This window comes from Eleutherodactylus coqui, chromosome 2 (assembly GCF_035609145.1).
Source record: "Eleutherodactylus coqui strain aEleCoq1 chromosome 2, aEleCoq1.hap1, whole genome shotgun sequence".
NCBI classification, from domain to species: Eukaryota; Metazoa; Chordata; class Amphibia; order Anura; family Eleutherodactylidae; genus Eleutherodactylus; species Eleutherodactylus coqui.
This window is the reverse complement of record NC_089838.1, coordinates 195,022,227-195,049,240: the sequence shown is the minus strand read 5'-3', so window position 1 is coordinate 195,049,240 and position 27,014 is coordinate 195,022,227. Positions and strand designations below refer to the sequence as shown.

General features: G+C 44.9%; 2 protein-coding genes across 2 annotated transcripts in view; one reads left to right on the top strand and one right to left on the bottom strand.

Moving 5' to 3' along the window:
* LOC136612060 (leucine-rich repeat-containing protein 40-like) overlaps positions 1–5,840 on the bottom strand; it is a 76,759-nt gene extending 70,919 nt beyond the window's left edge. Inside the window, exon 1 of the mRNA XM_066592140.1 lies at positions 5,814–5,840. The gene's annotated coding sequence lies outside the window, so the exon portion shown is untranslated. The remainder of the gene's footprint in view (positions 1–5,813) is intronic.
* A 2,686-nt stretch (positions 5,841–8,526) lies between these two features.
* SLC35B4 (solute carrier family 35 member B4) lies at positions 8,527–26,917 on the top strand. The gene is made up of 10 exons (XM_066589918.1): positions 8,527–8,715; positions 10,665–10,778; positions 10,870–10,972; positions 12,903–12,952; positions 14,467–14,548; positions 17,850–17,910; positions 20,330–20,439; positions 22,181–22,256; positions 24,346–24,421; positions 25,757–26,917. The coding sequence occupies exons 1-10, from the start codon at positions 8,639–8,641 to the stop codon at positions 26,001–26,003; spliced, it is 996 nt and encodes a 331-aa protein (XP_066446015.1). The 5' UTR covers positions 8,527–8,638; the 3' UTR covers positions 26,004–26,917.
* The last annotated feature ends 97 nt before the right edge of the window (positions 26,918–27,014 follow it).

Below are 27,014 nucleotides of genomic sequence, written 5' to 3'. Positions count from 1 at the left end.
TGCACTCCCACCCCGCCCCTCCCCCCGCCGCCACTTTGGAGAAAACAAAAATGTTTTCTTAGAGTGAAAAATACAGTATATACTTTTCCTAACATACAAATACTATACAATATGTAAAAAATAAACTTTCTCCTATGTACCTTATTATGCTTTCTTTACAGGTCCATAACATTTGATTACCGATTACTGTTAAAGAAGTGCCCTTAAGACTGGGTTCCCATTTCACCGCGGGTTTTGGAGCGGTTCGGCCGCTGGCATTCCGTTGTGGCTTTCTCTCCCCCAGTAGAGAGGAGTGAGGGCGCAAGAAAAAAAAAAGAACTGACGTGCTGCGGCTGTCAATTCTGCGCCACATAGCCAGTTCCGCCCAGCTCTGCTGCAACAGATTGGCCGCCCCATGTGGACGAGATTTTTGCAAAATCCCATCCACATGGCTGGCTAATCATGGGATAAGGAGCCGTGGGCGGATTGGCAGCATAGAAATTCCGCACGGCATTTCCACGGCAAATCCGTCTTGTGTGAACCTAGCCTTATGGAACAAAAGTCATTTGTGAAACACAGGCAAAACAAAACAGAAACTGTTTTATAAACAAAAAATATTGGAAATTATTCTAATTCTTATTATTCTTTATTACAGAAGGTGCATGAATATTGTACTTCACCAGGGGTCATGGATTTTAAGTTGATATTTTTCTTTAAGTTGATGTTTTTCTTAAAGTTGTAGATATGATTCAAACATCAAATAAAGATACATTATTCACATTTCTCAATTAAGGCCGAATGCAGACGGCTGGGTTGGATTCCGACTGCAAGATTCTCGCAGTGGGATGTGATCCTGTGCCCCTGCAGTGCCCTCCTGCTTACCTGGTTGGCGCACAACCGCACGTTCGCAGTGCAGAGCCGACACTTCAGTGCGAGCCTCTGCAAGGCTCAAACTGAAATCAGGCATGCCGCATTTTTGTTATCGCGCAAACAAATTTGCATGTGCCGCTACAAATTGCGCGACTTTGTAGCACCACATGCCAGGATTTTTAGGGAGGAAAGGGGGGGGGGGTCTTGAAATATATATAAGCCCTACCCTGAAACATGCCCCAACTGCAGAAAAAAAATTTAAAGAAAAGTATACTTCACCTAGAAGCGTTGTCCGGGACTCTGTTGCATGTGTGAAATGTCATGTGTGAAAGGTCCCTTAGACACACACCATCAAATCTCCTTGCTAGAAATTAGGTGTGGCTGTTTATCTAAATTAAATGGTTGGTAGAAAATAGACATGCATACCACCAAGGATTTGTGAAAATAGGATGACTGACCCGTTCAGGCATATTTAAGGAAGACCGTTAACTAGAGTTTCTGAATTAAACTGAAGCTAAGATTATATAGTGCTTGTTAATAACACTGTCAGGACTTATTCCGACGTGCGTATATCAGCTGGGTTTTCACGCCCGGCCAATATACGCTGTCCCTCTCTGCAGGGGGAGGAGGCGGGCTGGGCGGGGCCGGGAGCAGTGCACTGAGCCCCCTCTCCACTGTTTGCAATAGGAGGCGCAGGACGGGGGTGGAGTTAAATTCTACCCCGCCCATTGCAAATAGTGGCGAGGGGGTGGAGAGAGAGCGGAAGCTCAGTGCACTGCTCCCAGCCCGGCCCACCTCCTCCCCCTGCAGATAGAGACAGCGTATATTGGCCGGGCGTGAAAACCAGTCAGATATATGCATGTCGGAATAAGCCCTCATTGTAAACATGCCCCTATTTAAGTAATCTGTTTACTATGAAGGTGAAAAAGAAGTTCTATGTAAATCAATTACCAAGGGTTAAAGGGGTTGTCCCGAGGCAGCAAGTGGGTCTGTACACTTCTGCATGGCCATAATAATGCACTTTGTAATGTACATTGTGCATTAATTATGAGCCATGCAGAAGTTATAAAAAGTTTTATACTTACCTGTTCCGTTGCTGGCGTCCTCGTCTCCATGGTGCCGACTAATTTTCGCCCTCCGATGGCCAAATTAGCCGCGCTTGCGCAGTCCGGGTCTTCTGCAGTCTTCTATGGGGCTCCGTGTAGCTCCGTGTAGCTCCGCCCCGTCACGTGCCGATTCCAGCCAATCAGGAGGCTGGAATCGGCAGTGGACCGCACAGAAGAGCTGCGGTCCACGGAGGAAGAGGCCATCTTCAGCGGTGAGTAGAGAAGTCACCGGAGCGCGGGGATTCAGGTAAGCGCTCCGGTGAGCTTTCTTTACCTCCCTGCATCGGGGTTGTCTCGCGCCGAACGGGGGGGGGGTTGAAAAAAAAAAAAACCCGTTTCGGCGCGGGACAACCCCTTTAAATGAACAGCAGGATGTCAATCAAGGACGAACAGATATCATAACAGCCATTGACACCAGGACTTTTCATCACTATAGCACTACCCAAGTGATTTTCTTGAACAATTTACATACAGTACATGCTAATTTATAATGTTTTTTCTCCTTTATGGTAAAACGGACAACTTTAACACGCACATATTAAGAATGTTTTTGAGGGTGCATTCAGACGACCGTAAATCAGCTGGGTATTTACGCCAGCCGATATACAGCGTCTCTCTCTGCAGGGGGAGGAGGCTGGAAGAGGCGGGAGCAGTGCTCTGAGCTCCTACCCCCTCTCTGCTTCCTCTCCACCCTCTCTCCGCCCCTCTACACTATTTGCAATGAGGAGGCAGAACGGGGGCAGGACAAAGTTTCGGGAATTAGCTCCGCCCCGTCCCACCTCTCCTTATTGAAAATAGTGCAGGGGGGTGGAGAGGAGTCAGAGAGGGGGCGGGAGTTCAGAGCACTGCTCCTGGCTCTTCCAGCCTCCTCCCCCTGCAGAAAGAGACGCCGTATATCGGCTGGGCGTGAAAACCCAGCTGATATACGGTGGTCTGAATGCAGCCTAAGAAGCATATCAATGAGAAATTGCTCATCTCGTGGAGTCACTTGCTTTTTAGCTGAACTAAAAAACAAGCAACTGTCGACCATGTAAATAAAAGTCGCCCTGTCTTTGACCTGCTCCGTCTCCATGTACAGATCTACTATCTCTCCTATGTGAAGCACTGTAGAGGTAGTCGGGTGATAGTCTATGGGACTGTGCCCTCCACAGTCGTCCCATGTAAAAGTATCTTAAGGGTTAAGCGCAGCGACTGAGAACCAGGCCTTCAGCCGAGAACACAGCAGGGTACAAGATGGCAGCGGTGGCTCTACTGTCTCCTTTCCCAAAGGCTGAAGTATAGCCCTGCTCGGTCACTAGCAAGGGAGATAAGATTTTAGCTAACTTGATTACCATAGGTCAGTCCTAGATTATTGTCGTGACGCCAGTGTCCCTAGATAAGCAATGAGTTATGAATAAATGAATCCACAAACAAAACCGGGCTCACGCTTTCCTTTTACTAAGGATCCAACTTTTCCAACACAGGCAAATTACTTGTACTTCTCAACATGAAGATACAGGCATCTGAACAGATTTTTGAGCTCTACCCTTCCGAACACGCTTGACAACAAAGTTATTTACCCAAAACACACACATCCTCAGTCGCTGTTCCCGAAGGAGACAAGCCTTCTAGCAGCATAGACATAAACATGGCTAAGCCCTGGTAGGATTATCAGCCCGTCTCTCCTGTGCGCACCTCCTTCTCCGACCACCAACTACTCTCTTCTCCTCCATCTCTCTCACTCACAACTCCTTCCCCTATTCCCAAACTACCAATCACATCACACTAAGAGGACAGGGAGACAAACAGACTTACTTAAAGGCAAACAGACTTACAAATGATGGAGGGACCCTAACTCTGGGTCACTACACAAGCTAGAAGGAGATAAAGAAATGTTCAAGTGCCATATTAACATCATTAGAGAATTAGTGACTTTCAGTAGTTTACAATAAAGGCCCATTTACACGTAACGGTTGTCGCTCAAACGAATGAAAGTGCGTGATAATCGTTATGTCTAAACACTAAGGCATTGTGCACTTTTTGTTCGCTTTCCGTTTGTCACTCAGTTTCAGCTGTCATAAAAATCATTGTTGGATTGCTCACTTCGCGTTACGTCTAAGCGCTGCCGCTCAGTCTTAGGGTGCATTCACACGAACGTATATCGGCTCGGTTTTCACGCCGAGCCGATATACGTCATCCTCGTGTGCAGGGGGGGGAGGCTGGAAGACCCCAGGAGCAGGAACTGAGCTCCTGCCCCCTCTCTGCCCCTCTGCACTATTTGCAATGGGGAGAGCCGGGACGGGGGCGGGGCTAATTTACGGAACTTAGCCCCGCCCCGTCTCGCCTCCTCTCATTGCAAATAGTGCAGAGGGGCGGAGAGGGGGTGGGGAGGAGGCAGAGAGAGGGCAGGAGCTCAGTTCCTGCTCCTGGGCTCTTCCAGCCACCCCCCCCTGCACATGAGGACAACATATATCGGCTCGGCGTGAAAACCGAGCCGATATACGTTCGTGTGAATGCACCCTTAGGGTGCGGGCAGACGAGCGTAGGCGTATTTACGTTCGCACGAGCGCAACGTATAATCGCCCGAGCGATCGTTTTTCACCGATCACGACCAGAGCTAGAAAGCGTATTTTCGTTTGTTCCTACTTTGCAAACGGTCTTTTCGGCGATTGAATATGCGTTGGCGCGTATTTCGGTAGCATATGTTCCGTTTTTTTTCGAATTGCCGTTTTTACGTGAAATCGCCCATGTGAACGAATACATTCGAAACCATTGCCTCAGATGGTCACGTATATATACGTTTGGTCGCAAAAACGCGCCGTTTATGCGTTCGTCTGCCCGCACCCTTACACAGAGGAGTTTGAGCACTGAGCGATAATTGAACAAGTCTCAGCTATAATCTAAATAGTCTGCACTAGTGCAAACTAGGGGTGGCGTCGCTCGCTTATGCACTGGTTTAAACGAGAATCGCCCTGTGTAATAGGGGCATTACTGTACATATAAGAGTGCGTTCACATGAGCACATAAACGGCGCGTTTTTGCGCCCAATCGTATAAACGTGACCATCTGAGGCGTTGGTTTCCAATGTATTCGTTCGCACGGGCGATTTTACGGCGCGTAAAAACGGCAACCCGAAAAAAAACGGAACATAAGCGACCGAAATACGGGCCAACGCATATTCGATGGCCGAAAAGATAGTTTGCAAAGTAGGAACAAACGATAATACGCTTTCTAGCTCTGGTCATGATCACCGAAAAACGTTCTTTCCAGCGATTAAACGCTGCACACGTGGGAACGTAAATACACCTACGCTCGTGTGACCGCGCCCTAAGGGTGCATTCAGACGACCGTATATCGGCCGGGTTTTCACGCCCAGCCGATATACGGCGTCTCTCTCTGCAGGGGGAGGAGGCTGGAAAAGCCGGGAGCAGTGCACTGAGCTCCCGCCCCCTCTCCACCCCCTGCACTATTTTCAATGAGGAGAGGCGGGATGGGGCGGAGCCAATCCCGCCACTTAGCCCCACCCCGTCCCGCCTCCTCTCATTGCAAATAGTGCACAGGGGTGGAGAGGAGGCAGAGAGGGGGCGGGAGCTCAGAGCACTGCTCCCTGCTCTTCCAGCCTCCTCCCCCTGCAGAGAGGGACGCCGTATATTGGCTGGGCGTGAATACCCGGCTGATATACAGTCGTCTGAATCCAGCCTAAGGCTGAGATCATACTTTGCTTATTCCTGATGTACCCCAGTAAAACAGCCTGTGTTCCGGACAAATCGCGGCAAAGACTATGATATGACATCCACACATGAGTGCAGAAAAACAAAAATTCCCATACAGGCAATTCAATGTGTTTATATTTTCTAGCTCCCAGATCTCTAGGCTTACCTGCTGATGGAAGGTCACCAGTGTGTAATGCTCCTAATGCTACAATAAATAGTTACGCTACATACAGTGTAGGGTTGCTAGGTTTCTTGGTACATGTAATACAGGGAGGAGTCATACAAGACTAAACTGGTATATACTGACTTAGATTGATTCATAGCCTTACATGATTAACAAGAAAGAGACCTATTTACTAAAGTATTGGTCTTACCTCTTCCATTTGTATGCAGGGCACCGTACACATTGGATGCTGCCTATACATGACAGGTATTGAGGGTTGCTGGTGACATAAGAACATGCTGATAATGACCCATTGCAAATGACATCCCTGTATGTATAACTAATACTATCTATTTATATTTAAAGGGGTCATCCAATGCAAACAAGTTATTCCCCATCTATAGGATAAGGTATAACTTGCTGATCGTGGGGTTCCAATTGATAGGAGGCCCACCGATCCTGAGATGTGTTCTGCAATGAAGACAGCGATGGTTGCACATGTACACTGCAGCTCCATTCATATTAAGGGTACTACCTGGGATAGCCAATTCAAGTGAGCAGCTATTCCTGGCTGTCCCACTGAATTGAATGGAGTGCATATATGCAACCACCACTGCCTTCATTGTGGGATGCTCCAGATCCTATTTCTGGGTATTGGAGGGGTTGCTAGCAGGTGGACCCTCGACAATCAGGAAGTTGTTGCCTGTCCTGGGGTTTCATAGGGGCTAATCCATGTGTGGATATCCTGGCATGAATCCTTACGGAATCCAAGTCAAAAAAGTGTCCTTTTTGTCTGTAATGCGGATTTAAAATCTGCAATTTATAAACTATGATACAGATTTGCATTCTAATGGATGGGAAGCGGATAAGGCATGGACTCCGCGCAGAGCACCGACTAATAATTCACTGAGCCAGGTCATTACATTTTTTTTTTAATGACGCAACAGTTGTGTGGTCTAGGGGGGCCTGCCCACCCACCTGAAACATCACTGTGCCTTCAATGATCTTCAATACAAACATCCCAGCTGTGTAATCTGCCCTGACAGATCCAATAAAGACCTTTACTTCACGGATTTAGGCCGTTCTGAGACAGACTATAGGAAGGTGGCAATCACAGACCTAACTAGCAGACATTCCCAGACTGCTGTACACGTATTTAAAGGTTGGTAGTTGGAAAATTGAGCCTATGGCTATGTCCAATGGGGCAGGATTTGGTGTGGAGTGACTACAGTAGACAATCCGCAGAGCAAAATTGGTTCCGAAATTTACACCGTTTGTTGCGTATTTTGACATGGACTTTAATGAAGATTTTGGTGCGGAATTCATCGCCTCATTTGTGGCAAATCCATAACTTGAACATTTCTTCCCTGCAAAACTTCGGATGAGCTACGCTGATTGCAGCTGGCACCTGGGCTTGTCAGGTCTGTCATTATAATCCAGCTGCTGGCTGCAATCAGTATTTCTCGCCCTGCAAAACTCAGGAAAGAAACGCTAATGTGTACACAGGAGCCAACCCTGCCCGCAGCCATGGACATTTTCTTACCTGTCCAGATCTCCTTTCTTCTGCACGGCGGATGCAGGTCTGCCGCGGATCAAATGGCTTCCATTGACTTCAATGGAAGCCGTCAGTGCAGATCTGCAAATCAAATCTGGATGCTTTAATTAATTTGTGGATGCACAGGCATCCTTATGGGCGGCTTGATTTGGGTGCCCCGCACGGACTCCACAAATCAAATCCGCCTGTGGGCATGAGACCTTAGGCTACCAACACATGGCAAGCAGGATAAAATAGAGGGTTGGAAGTGTTTCCCATTGATTTTAGTGGGAAATCTTGCATTGCACTCGCACAGCATACTAGAACCATGCGATGCATTCACGGCCCCATTGAATGGGCAATGTGTTCTGAGGAACGTGCAGAGATAGAGCATGCCGCATGGCTTGTGTATGTGACTCCAATCAACGGAATGGGGTTCATACTCATGCTAGGCTTGTGAGCCTCACCACGCACAAATATCACGTGTTTCTCTGCCGTGGCCTCAGGCTACACACACGTGGGTGATTTAAAGATTCTCGGCGTAACTTGCATTGGACACCCCATCTGTGTACTGAATACGGCAATGACATGTACTATTCTATTCTACAATTTAAATCCCCCCAGGTGTAACTGGCCTTACCATAATGTTTTGGCTACAATCATCTGTTTTGACCAACTTTGGAATTCGGTTGGATTATTGCGTATATTGTAGACGAATGTCTCGGCGCCCCTATGGGTCTACCGCCCCGCACTCCCCGCATCATCCCTGTGCTCGGACGCTGCTCCACAACACTATAGGGCTTTAAAAGTGCCCCTCCATACACCCATGTAAATGTCGCCTGACATGTATGTCAACGGTTCGCCAGGCTTCTGTGACATGTCCACATTCTGCTTTCCAATAACCAATGAATGAGAACACTGAGCTCTGAGGAAGCTGAAGCAGCAGCCGGCCCTGACACAGCCAGCAGTGACTGCACCCCTCTCCCCGGGGGTTTTGAATTTCTCTTTCGTCTCCCTTACGATTACCAACAGCTCATCCGGCAGCCGAGTGCCGACGTAGTACAGTGTGAGGCGCATGCGCAGTGCTTGTTGGGATTTGTAGTTTTCTTTGTGGTAGACGGGAACGGCGTCTACGTAGCACTGAACTACAACTCCCAGGAGGCAGCGCGGTGTGGACGGACGTGTCGCTCCGATTTGGCCGCTTCTACTAATTTCAGCCGGATAGCGGCCAGGGAGCCCGCCGTGGGTGTTGTATGAAGAGCCGGTGTCGGAGTAGCTCGGGTCACGTGTTGCCATGCATCCCGCGCTGGCCGTGGGCCTGGTGTTCTCCGGTTGCTGCAGTAATGTGGTATTTTTAGAACTTTTGGCAAGGTGAGGAGCAGCGGCTGATTCATTATCTGTGCCGGCTCTGTGGCGCCCCCTGCTGAGCTCAGGCAAGGCGGTGTAGAGCAGGAGATGCCGTGTTGTAGATACTGACGAGCACAGGGCTGTAGCATCTAGTTGTCCCATACAGTGTCTGCAGTGTATAGCGCCGCCCTGCTGGCGGAAGGTGACTTCTCTGTGGTCCTGATAATAAGTGGTGCATTTGAGCGCATGTCACGGCATCTGACCACTTTTTAAAGCTCCTCATCATTGTGATGGGGGATCAGTTGCTTTAAAACGTGCGAAAATAGATGAGACAGCGCTTGGAAATCTAACGCCGCGTTCAAAAGCAGGTCTGCGAGGCCCCATGGAATTCAATGAGAGCGCTGTACCGCGGTTAGCGCGGCGTTTGGAAGGCCGTGGTAAAAAGCGCTATGTGTGAGAGCGGCCTTATTGTGCATCGCAGTAGTATCACCTGGAATTTAGCTGTATTCGCGCTAATGATTGCGATCTGTTCAAAAATGAAAAAAGTCAGATTTGTTCTATTTTTGTGCATTTCTGCATGAAAATAGAATTAAATTGTGTTGTTTTTGAAGTGTGATCTGCATCTGTTTTTGTATCGTTTTTTTTTCCTTATTCTCACGTGTCCAGGCTGCGCACTTCCTGGTTCTCTTTATTTGTTATGGTCCCCATGGTTACATGTTGTAGAAACGTATCATATTCGCATCATGCCAGTGCAATCCATTTTAAAAATGCACCCATTACCTCAAATGACCATTTTTGTTTTGGTTTTTTGTACAGAAATAGGACCTGCTACGTTTTTATTTTTTTGGACGGTTTGCGTTAAAAAAAACAAAAAATCTCCCGTGTGATTGCCCCCGCTGAAATAATTACGTTGATTTTTCATGCATGGAAAATCTCCCCCCATGCGGATCCAACCTTGAAGGGTTTCGGGAGCGGCCTTCAGTATTGATCGGCGAGGGGCAGGGCTGCCGCTTGGGATCCCCACTGATCAGTGGATTGGAGAGACTGCAGTGTTTCGGTGGGCATCGTGGCCTTTTCTCGGTCATGTGACCTCACATTCATCAGCCACGTGGCCTGAGCAGCTCAGTTCCATTCAAGTGACTGGCATTGGGCTGCTATACGGGGCACCGCTGCTATGAAAGACGCTGTGCCTGATATGTGTTGAAGTGACAGCGGCGGCACTCAACCAAGTGCAACCGCCACTACAGACAGCTGGTCAGCGGGGTCGCCCTCTTATCTGATATTGGTCACCTGTCCTGATGATAGGCCATCACTAGTGACATCCTGGGAAACCCTTTAACACGGGTAACTAAAAGTCCCTTTCAATCCAATTTGGAATCGGAGCTCAATCGGGGGAGAGGTCCAGCCTGTCTGCCCCTTGTCCTCACTGACAGCTGTGTGTAGGTGTGCTGCCATTATTTTTCGTCTATGGGCAGCTTCAGAGAAGAATGGTATAAGAGCTGGTCTAAGGCGTCAGTTCAGTGCAGCGTTCATTCATGAAGCTTTCTCTGTATAAGAGCTACACCTGATTGTGGCTATAGAGGATCAGACTGCTGAATGATGCCTTGTGTGAACACAGCCCATACCATAGTGGCAAACGCTTGTTACATTTGTGGGCGAGCCTGGTGCTCCAGGTCTGGCAATGTAAGTGAATGGGCTGGGCCGCAGCACTATTCATGGAGGGGATGGGCTGATCTAGTGATTGCCACTTCGTTCTAATTAGCCTCTAAAAACATGTCACTTCTTGATGCAGAAGTGCTGGTTTATAAATCGGAATTCCGCAGGTGGATTTTGCCCATTGACAGGGCAAATTCCATTTGCGGATCGGCGCCTGAACTCATGGTAGAAAGCTGTGATTATAGAGGTGGGATTCATCTGTGTTAATAATATGCATTAATACTTTGGTACTGCAACAATCTTTCTTTTGTTTCTAGGAAGTTCCCCGGATGTGGAAACATAGTGACGTTTGTTCAGTTCTTGTTTATAGCGGCAGAAGGGTTCATCTTCCAGGCAAATTTTGGAAGGAAGCGGCCCGCCATTCCGATCAGGTGAATTGTCCTTGTGTCGTTCTTGCAGTATATTGATTTCTCAGTTCTGCTAGGCAAATGTATTCACTATATACTCCTTTCTTTTTTCTAGGTACTATGTTATCATGGTGACCATGTTTTTTACGGTCAGCGTGGTGAATAACTATGCACTCAACCTCAATATCTCAATGCCGCTTCACATGATATTTAGATCGGTGAGTAGAAGAAAGGAGGGCAGTTTTATAGTCTTGTTCTTGGGAAGTGATTTATCACTGCTCATCAAGGTGTATTGTGAATCACAATGTCTGTAATATTACTGAATCTTATTAAACAGGTGTCTTGTCCAACCTGGCTTTCATGTACTCTTCTGTATGTAAGAGAACATTCTGTCCTTAATGATTGCCCGTACACCTTTTATGGTGCCCGTTAAGAGGCCTTATTCTGATGCATGTGTCTTTTTACAGCGCTGCATTAGAAGTATGTGCTCTGCCTTTGGACTGCAGGCTGGCACTTTCTCAAACAGCGGGGACTAGAGAAAAAGACGATCTCTGCTGTTTAACCATTTACATGCTGCATTCAATGCAACCATGGCATGTAAAAGGCTGAAGGAGGGTGCTTTCTCTGTCACCCATCAGACCCCCGAGATGTGATTACCAGGTCTCGATGGGTTACCATGGCACCCGAAGGTTTGAAGATGGCCTTGGGGTCTGCCATGTGTGGTGGCCTATGACGCTTGGCCTCTGGTTGAGCTTCATAGGCACTATAATTCACTGCTATATTCAAGTATTAGAAGAAACCCCAAAGGTAGAGATATGGAAGTTCCATAGTAGGACAAAAATAAAAAGTTAATGTGTTAGAAAAATAAAGAAAAATAAAATTGTTAAAACTCCAACTTTCCCCTATTACTATTTCTTAAAAAAAAATAAAAATCATTAGAAGTCTGGTATCACTGTGTTTGTAATGACCCACAAAAAAGTTAGTACACTATTTAACCCGCACGTTGCATGCTGTGAAAGAAATGGCTAATTTTGTATATCTCGCCTCACAAAAAACAATACAAAGTGATCAAAAAGTCATATGGCTCTCCAAATGTTACTGACTTAGGGCTTATTCCGACGTCCGTATATTGTCCAGGTTTTCATGCTCGGCCGATATACGCTGTCCCTCTCTGCAAGGGGATCAGGCAGGATGGGCCAGGAGCAGTGCATGAAGCTCCCGCCCCCTCTCTGCCCCTCGCCACTGTTTGCAATGGGAGGGGTGTGATGGGGTGGAGCTAAGTTCCAGCCCCGCCCCCTCCCACTGCAAATAGCGGAGAGGGGGCAGCAGCTCAGTGTGCTGCTCCCCTCCCAGCCTGCCTCTTTCCCCTGCAAAGAGACAGCGTATATAAGCCGGGCGTGAAAACCCAGACGATATACGCACGTTGAAATAAGCCCTTAAAAAGTTGAATTTATCCTGAAAAATAAAAAAAAACTTCAAACCAGACAGCTAATGGGGAAGGGGGGGGGGGAGTTTGAAAAAGTATCAAGATATTAAACTATATGAATTTGTTATGTAATCGTCCTGACCTGCAGAATTAATTTAACATATTACTTATACTGCAAGGTAAACACTGTTGGAAAAAAAGGCTTTTAGAGTACAGAAAGAAAGATTAAGCAGTCACCAGGTTCATGTAATAGCATCCGTAGGCCAGGCTCTCAATGGCCTCATCTCTTTTGCAAAATGGTCATGATTTAGCAGCAGGTTTTGCATGACGTAGCACGGAGTGCGGTCTGTGATGCATCAGTGGCATCATGCGGAATTCCTCAGCACGCTCACAAACGCAGGCAGCTTTTTGTCATCTTCATGTGAATCAGGTTATGGTTTTCTAGAACCCATTCACATGCGTTGTCATGGAATCCATTACTGTCATGGGTAATAGATCTGTTTCTGCAGTTGTTCCATAGATCATAAAACCGTTTATGATCCCTGCTTGGGACCAGATCTGGGATCTGAGTACGATGCAAACTTATGTTGGTGAAACTTATTCAGTGAATTCTACAAAAAAACAAAACAAATGAAATCCTTTACTTTGCAATGCATTATACCCCACAGCCGTGCCGCGGGAGTCGGGACGTATTGTTCATAAGGTTTTGGTTTCTTTTTTAGGGTTCGTTGATCGCAAATATGATCCTTGGTATAATTATCCTCAAAAAAAGGTACAATCACTTAAGTGGGATGCTTCTGCTGAAAGGCTATAGGCACCTGCACTGACTTTTTTTTTTTTTTTTTTCTTTTAATCCATGTATTTTAACCTAAAAATTATTTTTGCAATTTCTTTATTAAAATGTAAGTTTTTTACTTTCTATACTTTGTGCCCCAGTATGCTGTACTGTTGGGAGGATTGAGATATCTGCAAAATCTGTCAGACAGATTGGCAGTAGGCTGAAAGATGTATAACATCATGTTTATAGCTGGTGGATGGCTTAGAAATATGTTAAAGGGCTTGTCCTGGGTTCTTCCATACACAGCGCCACTGTTTTCCATAGGGTTGCGTGTGGTTATACAGCTCAGCTCCACTGAAGTGAATGGAAGCAGAGATGCAATACCAGACACGACCCACGGATAAGATTAGATAACCTTAGACAACCCATTTAAATCCAAGTTACATCAGGGGGAAAAAAAGGACGTAGTCACACACACTGTTTAGCTAATTAATAGAGATGAGCGAGCGTACTCGGAAAAGCACTACTCGCTGGAGTAATTTGCTTTATCCGAGTATCGCTGTGCTCAGGTCTGAAGATTCGGGTGCCGGCATGGAGCGGGGAGCTGCAGGGGAGAGCGGGGAGGAACGGAGGGGAGATCTTTCTCTCCCTCTCTCCCGCCCGCTCTCCCCTGCTCCCCGCTGCGACTCACCTGTCAGCCGCAGCGGCACCCGAATCTTCAGGGACGAGCACAGCGATACTCGGATAAAGCAAATTACTCGAGCGAGTAGTGCTTTTCCGAGTACGCTTGCTCATCTCTACTAATTAATCAAGATTTACTCTACCTAACTACAAAGTTCGGGCTGCTAACTACCTGCTTGTGGCTAGTGCTGACGCTGGCTCCTTGCTGTGCTGGGCGACCCGGCTCCCTTCTGACGCATAATTCATTTCCTCTTACTGCTGTTCTCGCCAATAGATGCGGGCCAAAGGGGGAAAGAAGCAGCGATGGTAGTGGATTATGTATCAGAATGGTAAGGAGCCGCCATCGGCACTTGTAACCACAGACAGTTAGCAGCTGGTACCTTGTAGCTAGCTAGACTAAATCCTGATTAATTAGCTAGTGTGTCACAGTACATCTCTTCACGGGTGTATTTGCATGTGAAAACTTCCTTATTTTGCACGCTCAATTCAGTTACACAAAAAAAAACCAACGCTGTATGCTCTACTTTTCTGCTCATTTGGCACCAAAGGTCCCCATAGAACTGAAGTGTGCACACTATGCAAGGTAATCCGCTGTGGAATTCCCCCGGAAAAAGAACACCTCTGAAACTAATTGGCCATTTCAAGTGATGCGTTTTGTTTGCCGCTCACAAATATGCATACACAGCAGACGGGAGGGGAAGGTGGAGGATGAGTCTTCGCTGTCGCTTGCAGTCGTCGCACCAGAGGCGCCTTTTCTCTTGGTGTACTTGTCAGTTTTCTGTTTCATATTGTGTTTGAAATGATCACTTCACAAATTTCCTTTTCAGGTATAGCACTTCCAAGTACCTGTCCATTGCACTGGTGTCTATTGGGATCTTTATTTGCACACTGATGTCTGCAAAACAAGTGGTAAACGTCATCTTTTTATCTAAAATATTGTACACTTGTTTGTTCTTTAAAAAAAAAAAATGAATCTATCGAACTATTACTGTGCGTTTGTCCCAGGCATAAACTAATGTGAGTAGCAGTCGGGGCTGGCCTTTGGGATAGGCGTTCTGTGCCATTGAAGGCGGCGCCGGTGCCACGCTTGTACTGACTGACAGCATCACGCTGATTAGAAGAAGTCACGTCAGCAGTGTATAGATGCAGCCCCCATCTCGGTGCTATGCTGTCACTGGCCTGATGCTCCGCATCCTTCTCCTCCTTGCCTGGTGTTTTCAGGCAGCAGGAACGTCCATAACAGGGGTCTCCCTTCTGCCCCAAGCAAGGGAAGCAGTTCCAACAGGCAGATTTCAGATGGTCCCAGGCAGTTGGAGAGCAGGGACTGGAAGGAAGGGGCATAGAAACAGGAGGAAGGCGCGGAGGTAGAAGCAAGTGGAGCAATGGACTGTACTGGCTGTCAGTATTTAAAGGGAATCTGTCAACACCTATGAGCAGCATAAACTAAGTTATGGTTCTCATAGGACAGCTCCCAAGGAGTACAGGGATGTGCTATACATACTTATCATGCTCCCCATACCTGCGCTGCTACCCGTAGTGTCGGTGTGTGGACAGTACGCAGATTAATTAGTGTGTGCAAAGCCTGCAGAATCTCATAGATAACAATGTATATGAACTTGCACAGTCTGCAGAGATGAGTCCGTTGTACTTATCCGCACCTTGAATTTCGCAGGTGACAGCGCAACCACAAGGAGCCGGGTAAACGTGTAAGGGCACATTTTTTGATTCCTTAAGACTAGAGATGAGCGAGCGTACTTGGAAAATCACTACTCGCTCGAGTAATTTGCTTTATCCGAATATCGCTGTGCTCGTCCCTGAGGATTCGGGTGCCGCTGTGGCTGACCGGTCGCAGCAGGGAGCAGGGGATAGCGGGCAGGAGAGAGGGAGAGAAAGATCTTACCTCCGTTCCTCCCCGCTCTCCCCTGCAGCTCCCCGCTCCGTGCCGGCACCCGAATCTTCAGACCCGAGCACAGCGATACTTGGATAAAGCAAATTACTCCAGCGAGTAGTGCTTTTCCGAGTACGCTCGCTCATCTCTACTTAAGACCTATCCTATGAGCACCATAACTTAGTTTTGGTGATTGCAGGTATCCTTTAACCCCGTCATTGTCCGTGACCTGTATATTCAGCATGAACAGGAGTTACTACTTGCTCCATAATGGATATGTGTCATGGAGATTTTCTGGATATTGCAATTGCACCTGAGAGATCAGCCGCAAGAGCCCTTCTGACCTACATAGCCAGCCTCCTGCTAGCTCTGATCCTGGCCGTTTAACCTTTTAGATGCTGTCTGCAATGCTGCCTGCAGCATACAAGTAGTTGACAGGGAAGGGGTGTTTTTTGTAGGTCTGCACCCAAATAAAATTTTGTACAGGCTACCATCTCGCCCAAAGCTGGTTCTGGCAGCAATGCTTGGCAAGGTTCATACTGTTTAGCGTGCTCCCAGCCATTCCGTCCTGAAGGTCTATCTGAATCTCTGAAAATGGCATTCACATGGAACCCCGAACAATACCATAGGCTTACATTCGTAAATGGAGACCAATATTTTTGTTTGATTTGCTTCTGTTCAGTCTACATTGGAGGACAGAATAGTGTAGTTGACTATACTGTTCTGTCCTCCAAAATAAACGGTAAGGGAAGAAAACTGTCAAATGGTGATCTTATTGGTCTCTGTCAAAAGCCTATGATTCAGTCCAGGGTTGTGAGTGCTGTTTTTGGTGATTCAAATGAAAGAACAGGTTGGGAAAAGTTGAGCGCACGCTGAAATGTAGTGTGAACCCAGCATTAGTTAATTACTTAATTCTGCTCAGTGCTAGATCAAGGTATTTTGCAATCTATCAATATCTGTAGTTCTTTAGTACACTGGTGTTCACATGTAGTAACTGGCTTGTAAGAATTAGTTACATTCTAATCTTATCAAGCTCAATAAAAATTTAAATTCCTTAAGGCCCATTTACACGCAAAAACAATCTTTTAAACGATTGAAAGCTTGACAGTTTTAGTGATCATTTTGCATAAAGTGTTAATGGACACTAATTTTCATAATCCCCTTCATATGCATGTAAAAGAGCCTCCAGAGAAATGTTTGCAGAGCACATCATGTGGTTTGAGCTCTGCACACAGCTGTATTGTTCTTGCATGGGCTGTTGGCAGAATAATATGTAATCTGACTCCCGGCAGAACACAGCATGCGGTCTCTTATCTCTCTCCGGCTGAACAGTGGATTTTAAGTTCACCTTAAAATCATTGTTCAGCCGAAGAGTGAACGATGACAGCGTTTACACACAATTATCGCTCATATGCCATCGCTTGAACAAATTTTTAGCTATAATTGTTGCGTGTAAATGCGCATTTAGAGGGAATCTGTCAGGTACTTTTTGCTGCCCTGATAAAGTAGAGACAGACGAGTAGATCCCAGCGGTCTCTCGCTTATGGGGCAAAGTTGTAGTTTTCTTGCAGTAACATAGTGAAGCAGCAGCTGCCACAATGACAGAGGTCCAGCTTCCGCAGCATCTGGCGTGAGCGAGGTCTCTCACATTCAAGAGCTGTTATGATTGATGGTTTTTCTCAATACAAAGTGTAATAGCCAGAAAAATGCCAATCATGGCGGGTGGGCCGAGCGGCAGAATCGTAAAACGAGCGTCTAAGAAGCCAGACTTCTGTCATGCGGGGAGCTGCTGTTTAAGTGCAAGACAACTACACAACGTTGCCCCATAAGTGACAGACTGTTGGAATCGGCATTAAGTGAGGGAAGTGTAAAGTACCGGACAGGGTTTCTTTAATAAATGTCTATTTTTGAAGTCTTTGTATTGTAATCCTTTATGGGGGCAGTATATTATTTCTGAACCCCATGCTTTAGCATAACTCCAATTTACTTTACGGGCTTATTTATATCTCTGTAATGCGAGTTTTTGAAGGAGCTATGCATTTACCATCAGGGAAAGGTTTCCCAAACTGTTCAGAGCATGTGATTCTGTTTTTGGCACTAAACGCACAGCTCCTGCATGGAGTTGTATTACAAAGGTATGAATTAGTCCTAATGCACAGTGATTCTAAAAGCACTGCTACTTGTCCGCTGGAACTTTCCCAGGCATCACCATTCTCTCTCCATGGGGTCTTCGTAGTCAGACCCTTAAAATCAGACTTCTTCTTTATTCTTAATCAGCCATATAGTGTGCTGTATAGTATTAATCCTTTCTTCTTTTTTTAGGCTTCCCAGTCAATATCCAATGAAGAAGATGGCTTGGCCTCCTTTCTCTGGTGGCTTTTAGGTACGGGCACTCTGTAGTCATTTACCTATATTAGGAATCGATGGCCTATCCAGAAAGGTCTGATTAGCAAGGATCCCCTGACACAATTTCAGCCAGATGAGGAACGGTCAAAAAAACCCCCAACTAGGACGACCTGTTTTATAGATTTGAATGTAGAAGCGGCATAGAGACAATGGTGGGAATTGGAAGGATGATACTTGACTTTTAAAACCAGCAGGGTAACATGTTTCGTGATTTGCAGACCTCTTCATTAGACAGCTGGGTGAATACTAAAATCAAGGTGATGAAAGCCAAAGAACATAGTATAGAACAAGATGGGGAGTGAATAAGCACAGGAAAAAAATGAAATTAATAATGAAAAGGAAATAAAGAAAATTTACATGACCAAATGGTAAACATGAAAAACAAATATAATGTATAAACAGACTGTAATGTTCTGAACATTATACAGGGGTTTGACAATTGCATATCTATCCGCTGTGAAACCCTATTGGAGAGCATTAAACACAGCCAACAAGGCCAATTTAGCAGAAATGCACAATTAAACAAATACCAAACCAACATGATTGAATGCTTAAAAAAAAAAAGTGTTAAGATTAGAGATGAGCGAGCATACTTGCGAGTACCTGCCCCCCCCCCCCCCCCCCGCTCATGGCCGCAACACACCTGTCACCCGCGTCGGCAGCCGAACCTTTTCTTCCGAGCAGGCTCGATCAAGCAATCAAGCAATTGTCCCTAGCGAGTATGCTCGCTCATCTCTAGTTAAGATGCCTAATTGAAGGTAATTCCTGTATGTTGAAACAAATATATTCGTGTTGCATGTCAGGTTGTGGTGGTGAAGTGATGCAGCTATTACAATGTTCTTACAATAGAACTTGATCTAAAGTATTGATGTGTTTATATTGTGAAATAAATGAGTAGAGACGCTTAATTTGTAGCAGTCGCTGGTATATGATTGGGGTGAATGTTATGTGAGAAAAAACATAATATACAGCACTAAGGCTGGTTTCACACGGGCGAGAATATCACGCATTGTGCGACTCACAAAACTTGTGTGAATATGAACTCCATTCTTCTGAGATGGAGTCATACACATGATGGATGTGTTCCCTCAGTGATGCTGAGGAATCGTGGAATATCCTGTTTTTTGTTGCGCTTTTAAAAACGCATCGCCCATTGGGACACATCGTCAATGGGATCTTAAATACACTGTATGCCGTGTGATGCCCATGTGATGCGAGATTTGCCATTGAAATTAATGGAAAACCTTTCCGATACTGTATCGCACATGAGAGGATTGGTATCTTACAGAAACGATGCAAAGCACTTTTGCCTGAAAATCACCTTGCATCTACAGGTAAAACGCACTTTGCCTAGCTCGATATCACGCCCGGCTGTGCGCAGTTAGCCTTACTATGAATTTGTAGTCAAAATCTCTGGTCCCAGAATGTGGAGGCAGAAGCAGACCTGGTGGAGAACAGAAGAGTGAAACTGGTAGAGAGGAGAGGGAGAAGGGAGTGGGGAGAGGGGGACAGCAAGCTGAAGATTGGCAGGGAGTATTCAAAACCGCTTACAATGACAGCACTGAAAGTCCGGGCAGCCGAGGGCGGTGCAAAGGGTTAGCACCGTTAATGGTCTGTTTTGTAATTGCCCCTTCCCATATTCAGTCATCCCTCTGCATGCTGTCCCAGTACGCAGGGAGGTTTAACAAGCTGGCTGCAGGCACTGAAGATCAGCCGCCCCCCATACTTAGTAGTTGTATTCAGTGTCTGCAGCTAAATACGGATTGTGAGACTTGAAACCCCTATCAATCCTGAGCATGGGGATCCTGTGTCCCCCATCCTCATTGCAAACTTAATGCATCCTCTGTAGCGAGGAGGAGATTGACTGGAGCTTATGGCAGTGCATGTACGGTGTTGTTCCATTCACTTTCAAAGACAACCAAAATACAATCACTCAGCAATTTCCTTCAGCCCCATACTTAGTATTTGCTCCATTCAGTGTGACGTCACTGCAGGTTGGAGAAGTATCCTCACAGTCATGAGAAGAGGGGGATATGAGACCACCCATTCGTCAGATCGGTGGAGCTCAACGATGAGATCCCCACAGGCATAAAGTTATGATTGTGGGGACTTGTGATCATCTTGTGGATGGAGGGCAACTTTAGATTTTGGGATGATACTTTTTTAAATTGCCTGTACTCTTACATTGCAATGCAAAAACAAAAAAAATGGAGGGTCGCCGAGGGTCGTGAATGACTAAACGCCTAATTACAACGACTTTTACATTAAAATAAATGACAGTTACAATTAAACACACTTGGAGCAGAATTTCGTTAGGAATGTAAATATAAGACGTAAAATGTGGCATAATTAATATTTTTCGGATCCTGTTGTAATGCTTCTGCTGTGTCCCACAGGGATCGCTGCTCTGACCTTTGCTCTCTTGCTGTCTGCCAGAATGGGGATTTTCCAGGAAACGCTTTATAAGGAGTATGGGAAACATTCAAAAGAAGCCTTATTTTATAATGTAAGTGTCTGAAAGAAACACTTCATATTAATCACTGTTAATGAGCGGATGGAAATGTTCAAGTTTAACAATAATCCTCTCCTAAAGAAAGCATAATGGAGGGTTACATAGCAAGTGTAAAGAGGCCGTGTATAGGAAAACAAATCTGGCTATTGTAATAATAGACAACAGATACACGTGATTACTTCATGGGTTAGGAATTAAAACAAAGCAGTGGGGCCGCAACCAAAATGCACATATTTGCGTCAGGGGGAGTTTTCAGGTTCCGATCTTCTTAAAGGGGTTTTCCCAACGACAGGTCATCAATATTTGAGTCTTGGAAAATGCCTTTAATTTGTTGTAAAAAATGTACCTATTTTCATAAGTCATTACAAAAATCCCTGGCTTCTCAACAATCGGTTTAGTGCCGGGGAGGATCTGAAGTTGTGAAGTCGTTTTATTTTTAATCAGTTTGCCTGTCGACTCAGCACTGATGTATGGCGCAGACTTCAGTGCTGACATGGTATAGATCCGGTAACGTACAGGCATGGGCTTTTCTGTGACGTACATGTGGAAATACGGGAAAGGATTAACGTGTACTCCAGCATTTCCAATTTAAAGGGGACACTACTGTTCAGTACACTGTACAAGAATCATTTTGAGATGATCTGTCACCGAGCTAGAGACTGGATCTTTGTGACTTGGAGGAACTGTCGCCTCTTATGACATGGGGTTTTTTTTTGTTTGTTTTTCGTGGGGTTTTTTAGCAAATAAATGTATTCTCCATAAAACAATAATTCTGTAGCATGTTTTCTTATAACTCTGATTTGTACTGTTCCTTTTAGAAATATATGAATGAATGGACAACTGGGTGTTACCATTCTGCTTGACAAAGAGGTGTGTCTCTACAGTCTGTATTGTCAGCACGGATTGGACAACGTGAGACTGTACTGGGACACCCCAAATGGTAACTCATTAATTTCTAGGAACAATAACAGAAGAATGGCACAAAACAGAATTCTAAAAAAAGATGCCCCAGAATTGTTACAGGGGGTATAAGTATTTACTAAAATAGCCGTGTTGGGAGAGATGACAGATCCTTTGTAATGTATTACACCCCCTGTATATAAATGACAGTATCCTTATAAAAATGCTGTCCTGATGAAACATCCAAATTATTAATAATCATTATTTATCGAGTGACGACATTTTCCGCGAACCTATACAGTAGCATACAGTGTTCCAAAATAAAAACGAGAGCCTTGTTTGCAGGCTTACAATCTACGACTTGGTGTTCAGAGCACAAACCCTACACAAAAAAGTTTGCAGATTTCTTTTTTTTTTTTTTAATGTTGGTGACCGTGAAAGGGATGGTGATATGTACAGGAGGGCAGGCGATCTGCGTCTACATTGTCTACAGTAGTGATGCTCTTATTTATCCACGCGATCGATACAGCCAATGACCTTCCCTTGAAATGAAGTGTCATTGGTGACCTCCTTTATACAGGCCTGGGCTGATGTACCTAGGATGTAAATGGGGTCTCAAGACCTAGTGACATCACAGGTCATGTGGTGCTTCATCAGAATACCGATTCAGGACAGGTGACCTAACCTTAAACTGGAAAGCAAGTAATGCAGAAATTAGTTTTAGGAAATATAGAAGTCATAGAGCTGAGTTTTTGTAACCTATGTGACCTGACTAGAAGTGGAGTTCAGTTAATGAGTTTCTGTCTAATTTTTCCGGTTGTCGTCCTGCCCTCAGCATGCATTACCCCTACCTGGATTCCTGCTTTTAGCTCCGGACATATACAACCATGCGGTGATGTTCTCCCAGAGTGGTGAGTACACCCGTTTTACCAGGTCTTCTGGCCGCATACAACACTTAAGAGAAACCTTCTAAATTAGATCCATCTTCTTTTAGTCCTGTCTTGTTTTTTGACATTTACTTGGCTTGTAAAATCAGGAGAATATGATGGTTGCCTAGTGCGATAACATGCATTATTGTTAGGGCTCATTCACATGGGTGTATGGTCACCACGTATTATGCACGTGTATTTCCCATGCATAGCACGTGGTGAATGGAGGCAATGAAAGTCTCTTTAGTCCTCATTCTACCATTTACACCTGCGCTGGAGCTGTATATAAAACGCAAGAGACATAAAACACAACATGCTCTATTTCTCTGCGTTTCCGTATTGAAACACTGCCCCTTCGTACTGCCTGCGAATGGACAGCGCTTAATTGGCAGCCCCACTCTGTGCAGAATTGAAATGAGAAAAAAAAGTCACACTGCGCATGTCCGTGACTTCAGAACCCCAGCAATGCGAAGCTCCATTTGCAGCCCGTACATCATCTCTGCAGGTAGAGCAAACGGGCTGCGATGCTACTATGTTGTGAGATACTGGCAGCGTTGTACACATACGGCTGTGTGAATGAGCCCTAAAATAGATACAACTATTTAGTTATTTTCATTACACTCTGTTTATATATTATCAACATATCTTCTCTATTGCTGTAAAGCTGCTTACACCCAGACGACAGCGATATCTCTGCGATGTACACACGATTTTGTAGCATCGGTGATGCTTTTTTTTTTTTTTCTTGGGACAAATGTAGCATTGCATTGCTGCTACATGCAATTTTATAGCAAAAAAGTTAACGGGACTTTTCTAATGTTAAAAAAACACTTATTATTTTTTTAATTTAACCCCTTATATGCCACAATTAATAGTAATTGAACCATGTAAGCAGATGACAGGGAGTCCTTCTCTCACTCGACACCCCCGCAGTGCAATTGCGAGGTACCAATGGGTTCCCATGGCAGCCAGAAACCTGACAAAGGCCCCCATATCTGCCATGTAACCCAGCCTACTAGACCCCATCTCTGGTAATCCTCAATAGGCTGTTGAATACTTGCAAGTCTTCTTCAGGGATGAAAAAACTGTGTCAAAGTTCAATGAAGCTCAATTGAAAAAAAAACTAATTCAGTTTGAAAAAAATATACCTTTTTTCCTACAAACCCCCTTTTTAAATTGATTAAATAACCCCCAAAATTTAAAGCAGCACATAATGGGTATTTTTGCATTTGTGATGACCCAGACAATGAAAATATATTCATAATAATTATCTTTATTTGTATAGCGCCAACGTATTCTGCAGCGCTTTCAATATTCTGTTTATTGTGCACGGTGAATGCCCTAAAGATGATTTTGAAAAGTTATGCCAGAATTGCTATTTTTATTTTCTTCACCTCCCGAAATACACAAAAAGCATCCAAAAGTCACATGTACCCCAAAACTGTACCAATACAAACTACACAGAGCTCCATTGCCAGAAAAATAAAAAATGTTATGCGTCTTGGAATGCGGCAACTCAATTTATTTGTTTTTTTTTCTTTCTTTAAAAATGCGTGTTTTTTTGTGGAAAAATATTAAAAATTCTATGAACTTTCTAGCGCAGTCATTGTGCTGATCCAGAAGGCAATCAAAAACCTGTTGGTTTTGACCCCCATCCCCTCCCGAAGTAATACATAACATTTATGTTTCACCTAACTAGGCATCATCAGGGAAAATAACAGGTCTGTAGATGCTGCAAAAGTCTTTTTCCTTTGGGAGGGTCATAATCAATAGGCTCTTGGTTGCCTTGTGGCAACTTTTGTTTGTCTGTGTGACCCGGGGCAATTCTTGTATTATTTAAGGCAAAAAATAGGCTTGTCACTAAGGGGTAAAGTTTTTAGTGCAAAAGTAGAATTTTTCTTTAATATTTTTGTGTATTTTAGAGTAAAATACTTGTCCTCCTACATGTGTGTGATATTAGTGTGCTTGATGTGACTGTATGTGCGTATATTACATATGGGAAACAAAGCATATAGTAGGCATCCATTTAATTTAAGCTGAGACTGAACTGCTCATGTTCCTTGCATTCCAGAACTGTTCCAGCTGCCTCTCCTGGGAGTCCAGATGCCGATCATGTGCTTTTATCTTCTTATGAATGTTATCACTCAGTATCCTTTATACACTTCATGTCCGATAACAGCAGGTCTGCAGGTGAAGAATGCTCTTGCTAAATGTTGCTTTAATCTCCTAAATCTGTATCCGATGAGGTGATGCCGCAGTATAAATCTACAGTTAAAATGGACTGTTCTACCTTTGCTGAGTTAAGTGTATAACGTAGGCTCTTGTAAGAATATCGGTGGTCCTGCTGTTCGGTTTGCCTTGAGTTGGGAGGGGTATCATCACTCCTTAAGGAGAGCAACTGGAAGGCGAGTGAGGAGACTTGCGCCTAATGTCCAGGCGTCGATGTGATTTAGGCCCAATGTCCATGTGCAGATTTTAATTATAAAATCTGCGCCCATAGGGATGCATTAGCATCCGCAGGGCAGTTTAAAGCATGCGGATTGCACGCGCGGGAAGAAATCGCAGCATGCTCCATTTTTCAATGCGGATCCTGCGGGACGGCTTCCATTGAAGTCAATGGAAGCTGTCATATCCGCAGCATAGCCACAGCTATGATTTTGGCTGTGTTGTGGATCCGCCGGAAAGCAAGATGCAAAAAAAAATGCACTGTGCATGCGTACAGCATGTCTGGACGCATCTGCTGTGCTGAAGAAAGAAGATCCAGCCATCGCAGAGGTGATCCGCGCTGGAGCCGGAGAGGTAAGAAAACTCCCCCTCCCCTCCCCCCCCCCTCCAAATGTCCGCGGCACAGCTGGATTCCGCTGCAGGATTCAGCAGTGGAATCCGTGCGTGCAAGTGGACATGGGGCTTTACAAAATCCGTGCGGGCGATCTGCAGTTCAAGACGCCCATAGAGAAGCATGGGGCATCCGCACTCCATTTAACACCTGCAGATAATAAATTGCAGCATGCTTCATTTATCGCGGATGATGTGCAGATTTGGCCCCATTCATCTTTATGGGAGCTTAGGATCTGCAGTGCATTTGCGGATTCACTGCGGATTTAAAGGTTAAAATCAATTAGGGAGGTGGGGCTGCAGATTTTTTCCGCATGGATGATCCGCTGTGCATCCGCGTACACAGGAAAAAAACGCAATCCGCGATCTCCTGCAAGCGATAAAAAGCCCTTTTAACGACTATCTGCAGTGAATCTGCTGCGGATAGCCACATGAAAAATCCGCATTTGCTGTGGAAATGAGATCTTATAAGGCTATGCATGCTCCCCTGGGAAATATTTGCCAATAAGGAAGATGGCACAAACCTCTGCAGCGCCACCTATTGGATGGCATCATTCCTGCAAATCAATGTCCGATGCTTTATACAGGTCTTTGTAACAATGATTGGGAATTGAAAACCATCAGTTTGCCTTAACACATTTACCAAGATATGTATGCATCCGTGGAGTCTTCATTCTCACTACAGAATGCCCTTCCCTCACTGTCACCCTCGTTGTAACATTGCGGAAATTCCTAAGCCTCATTTTCTCCATTCTATACTTCAATAACTCTTTTACCTCCTGGCACTGGATTGGCACCTTATTAGTGTTTGTGGGTACATTGCTTTACACCGAAGTGTGGAACTCCATCAAGACTGCTCCTCGCAAGGACCCAAAGGAAGCCAAGAAGGACTAGAAGTTCTCCTTTTTCTTGATGCAGAATGCTGCTCTAAATTCTACGAGTGATGCAGCTATTTATATTCCTTCCAGTGAACTTTGTCATTTTAGACCTCGATCTCTTTTTATACTATGAGAGTAATAAGACCAGGTTAGATTAGACTAGTATGTCAGGCTGCTGATGGGTTTATGACTGCTTCAAGCCTTAGGCCTTTTCATACAGTGATTATCATGTGTTTTAAAAGGGTTATTTTGAGCAAAGGTTCCCAGCCATTAGCCAGTGTGATGGCGTGCAGCTATTACATCATCAGCGAGAATTCACTCTTTTTGTTGTGACTATTTTATGATAATCTTAAAATTGTTGCTTGGTGTAGATAGTCATGTAAACGAGCATCTGCTAATTGTAAGGCCACTCTCCCACAAGTGGCTGTAAACGCTGCGTTTTACTGCGTGCAGAGTTTTTGTACGCGTTTGCACTGCGGATTTTTGCGCAGTAACAATGCAGGCAAGCTGATGTCGCGATTGTTTTCCCCTTCACAGTGACATAGTAGCCAGCGTACAAAACGCAGTAAAACATAGTATTACGCTTGCAATTGTGTATTTACTGCCTTTTTTATGCACCCCATTCATTTTATTGGGTGATCTAGTGCATAAAATACGTGCTGAAACACCAAAAATAGGACATGCATGCAATTTTGCAAGTGGAAAATTCGCAGTCCTAAAACTCTAGTGAGGAGAGCCCGTTAAAATACAAGGAGCTTTAGTACTGCATATTATGCGTACACGAAAAACGTGTATTACACTGTAAAAAACTGCCTGTGTGAGAGTGGCCTTACATGTGGCAGGTAATCTCAACAATGATTGAAATTGTGTAAAAACACATGATTATTGTTGCAGATCAATGCTTCCCTTCTGAACATTTAAAGGGGTTGTCCAAAATACTAATATTATTTTATATATATATATATATATATATATATATATATATATATATATATATATATATATATATATATATATATATATATAT

Bases quoted from the DNA above. Each gene is read 5' to 3' on its own strand.
- SLC35B4 (XM_066589918.1), top strand. From the start codon at position 8,639: ATGCATCCCGCGCTGGCCGTGGGCCTGGTGTTCTCCGGTTGCTGCAGT. The intron at 10,973-12,902 runs GTGAGTAGAAGA...TTTCTTTTTTAG, and splicing joins TTCACATGATATTTAGATCG to GGTTCGTTGATCGCAAATAT. The intron at 17,911-20,329 runs GTACGGGCACTC...TGTGTCCCACAG, and splicing joins CTTTCTCTGGTGGCTTTTAG to GGATCGCTGCTCTGACCTTT.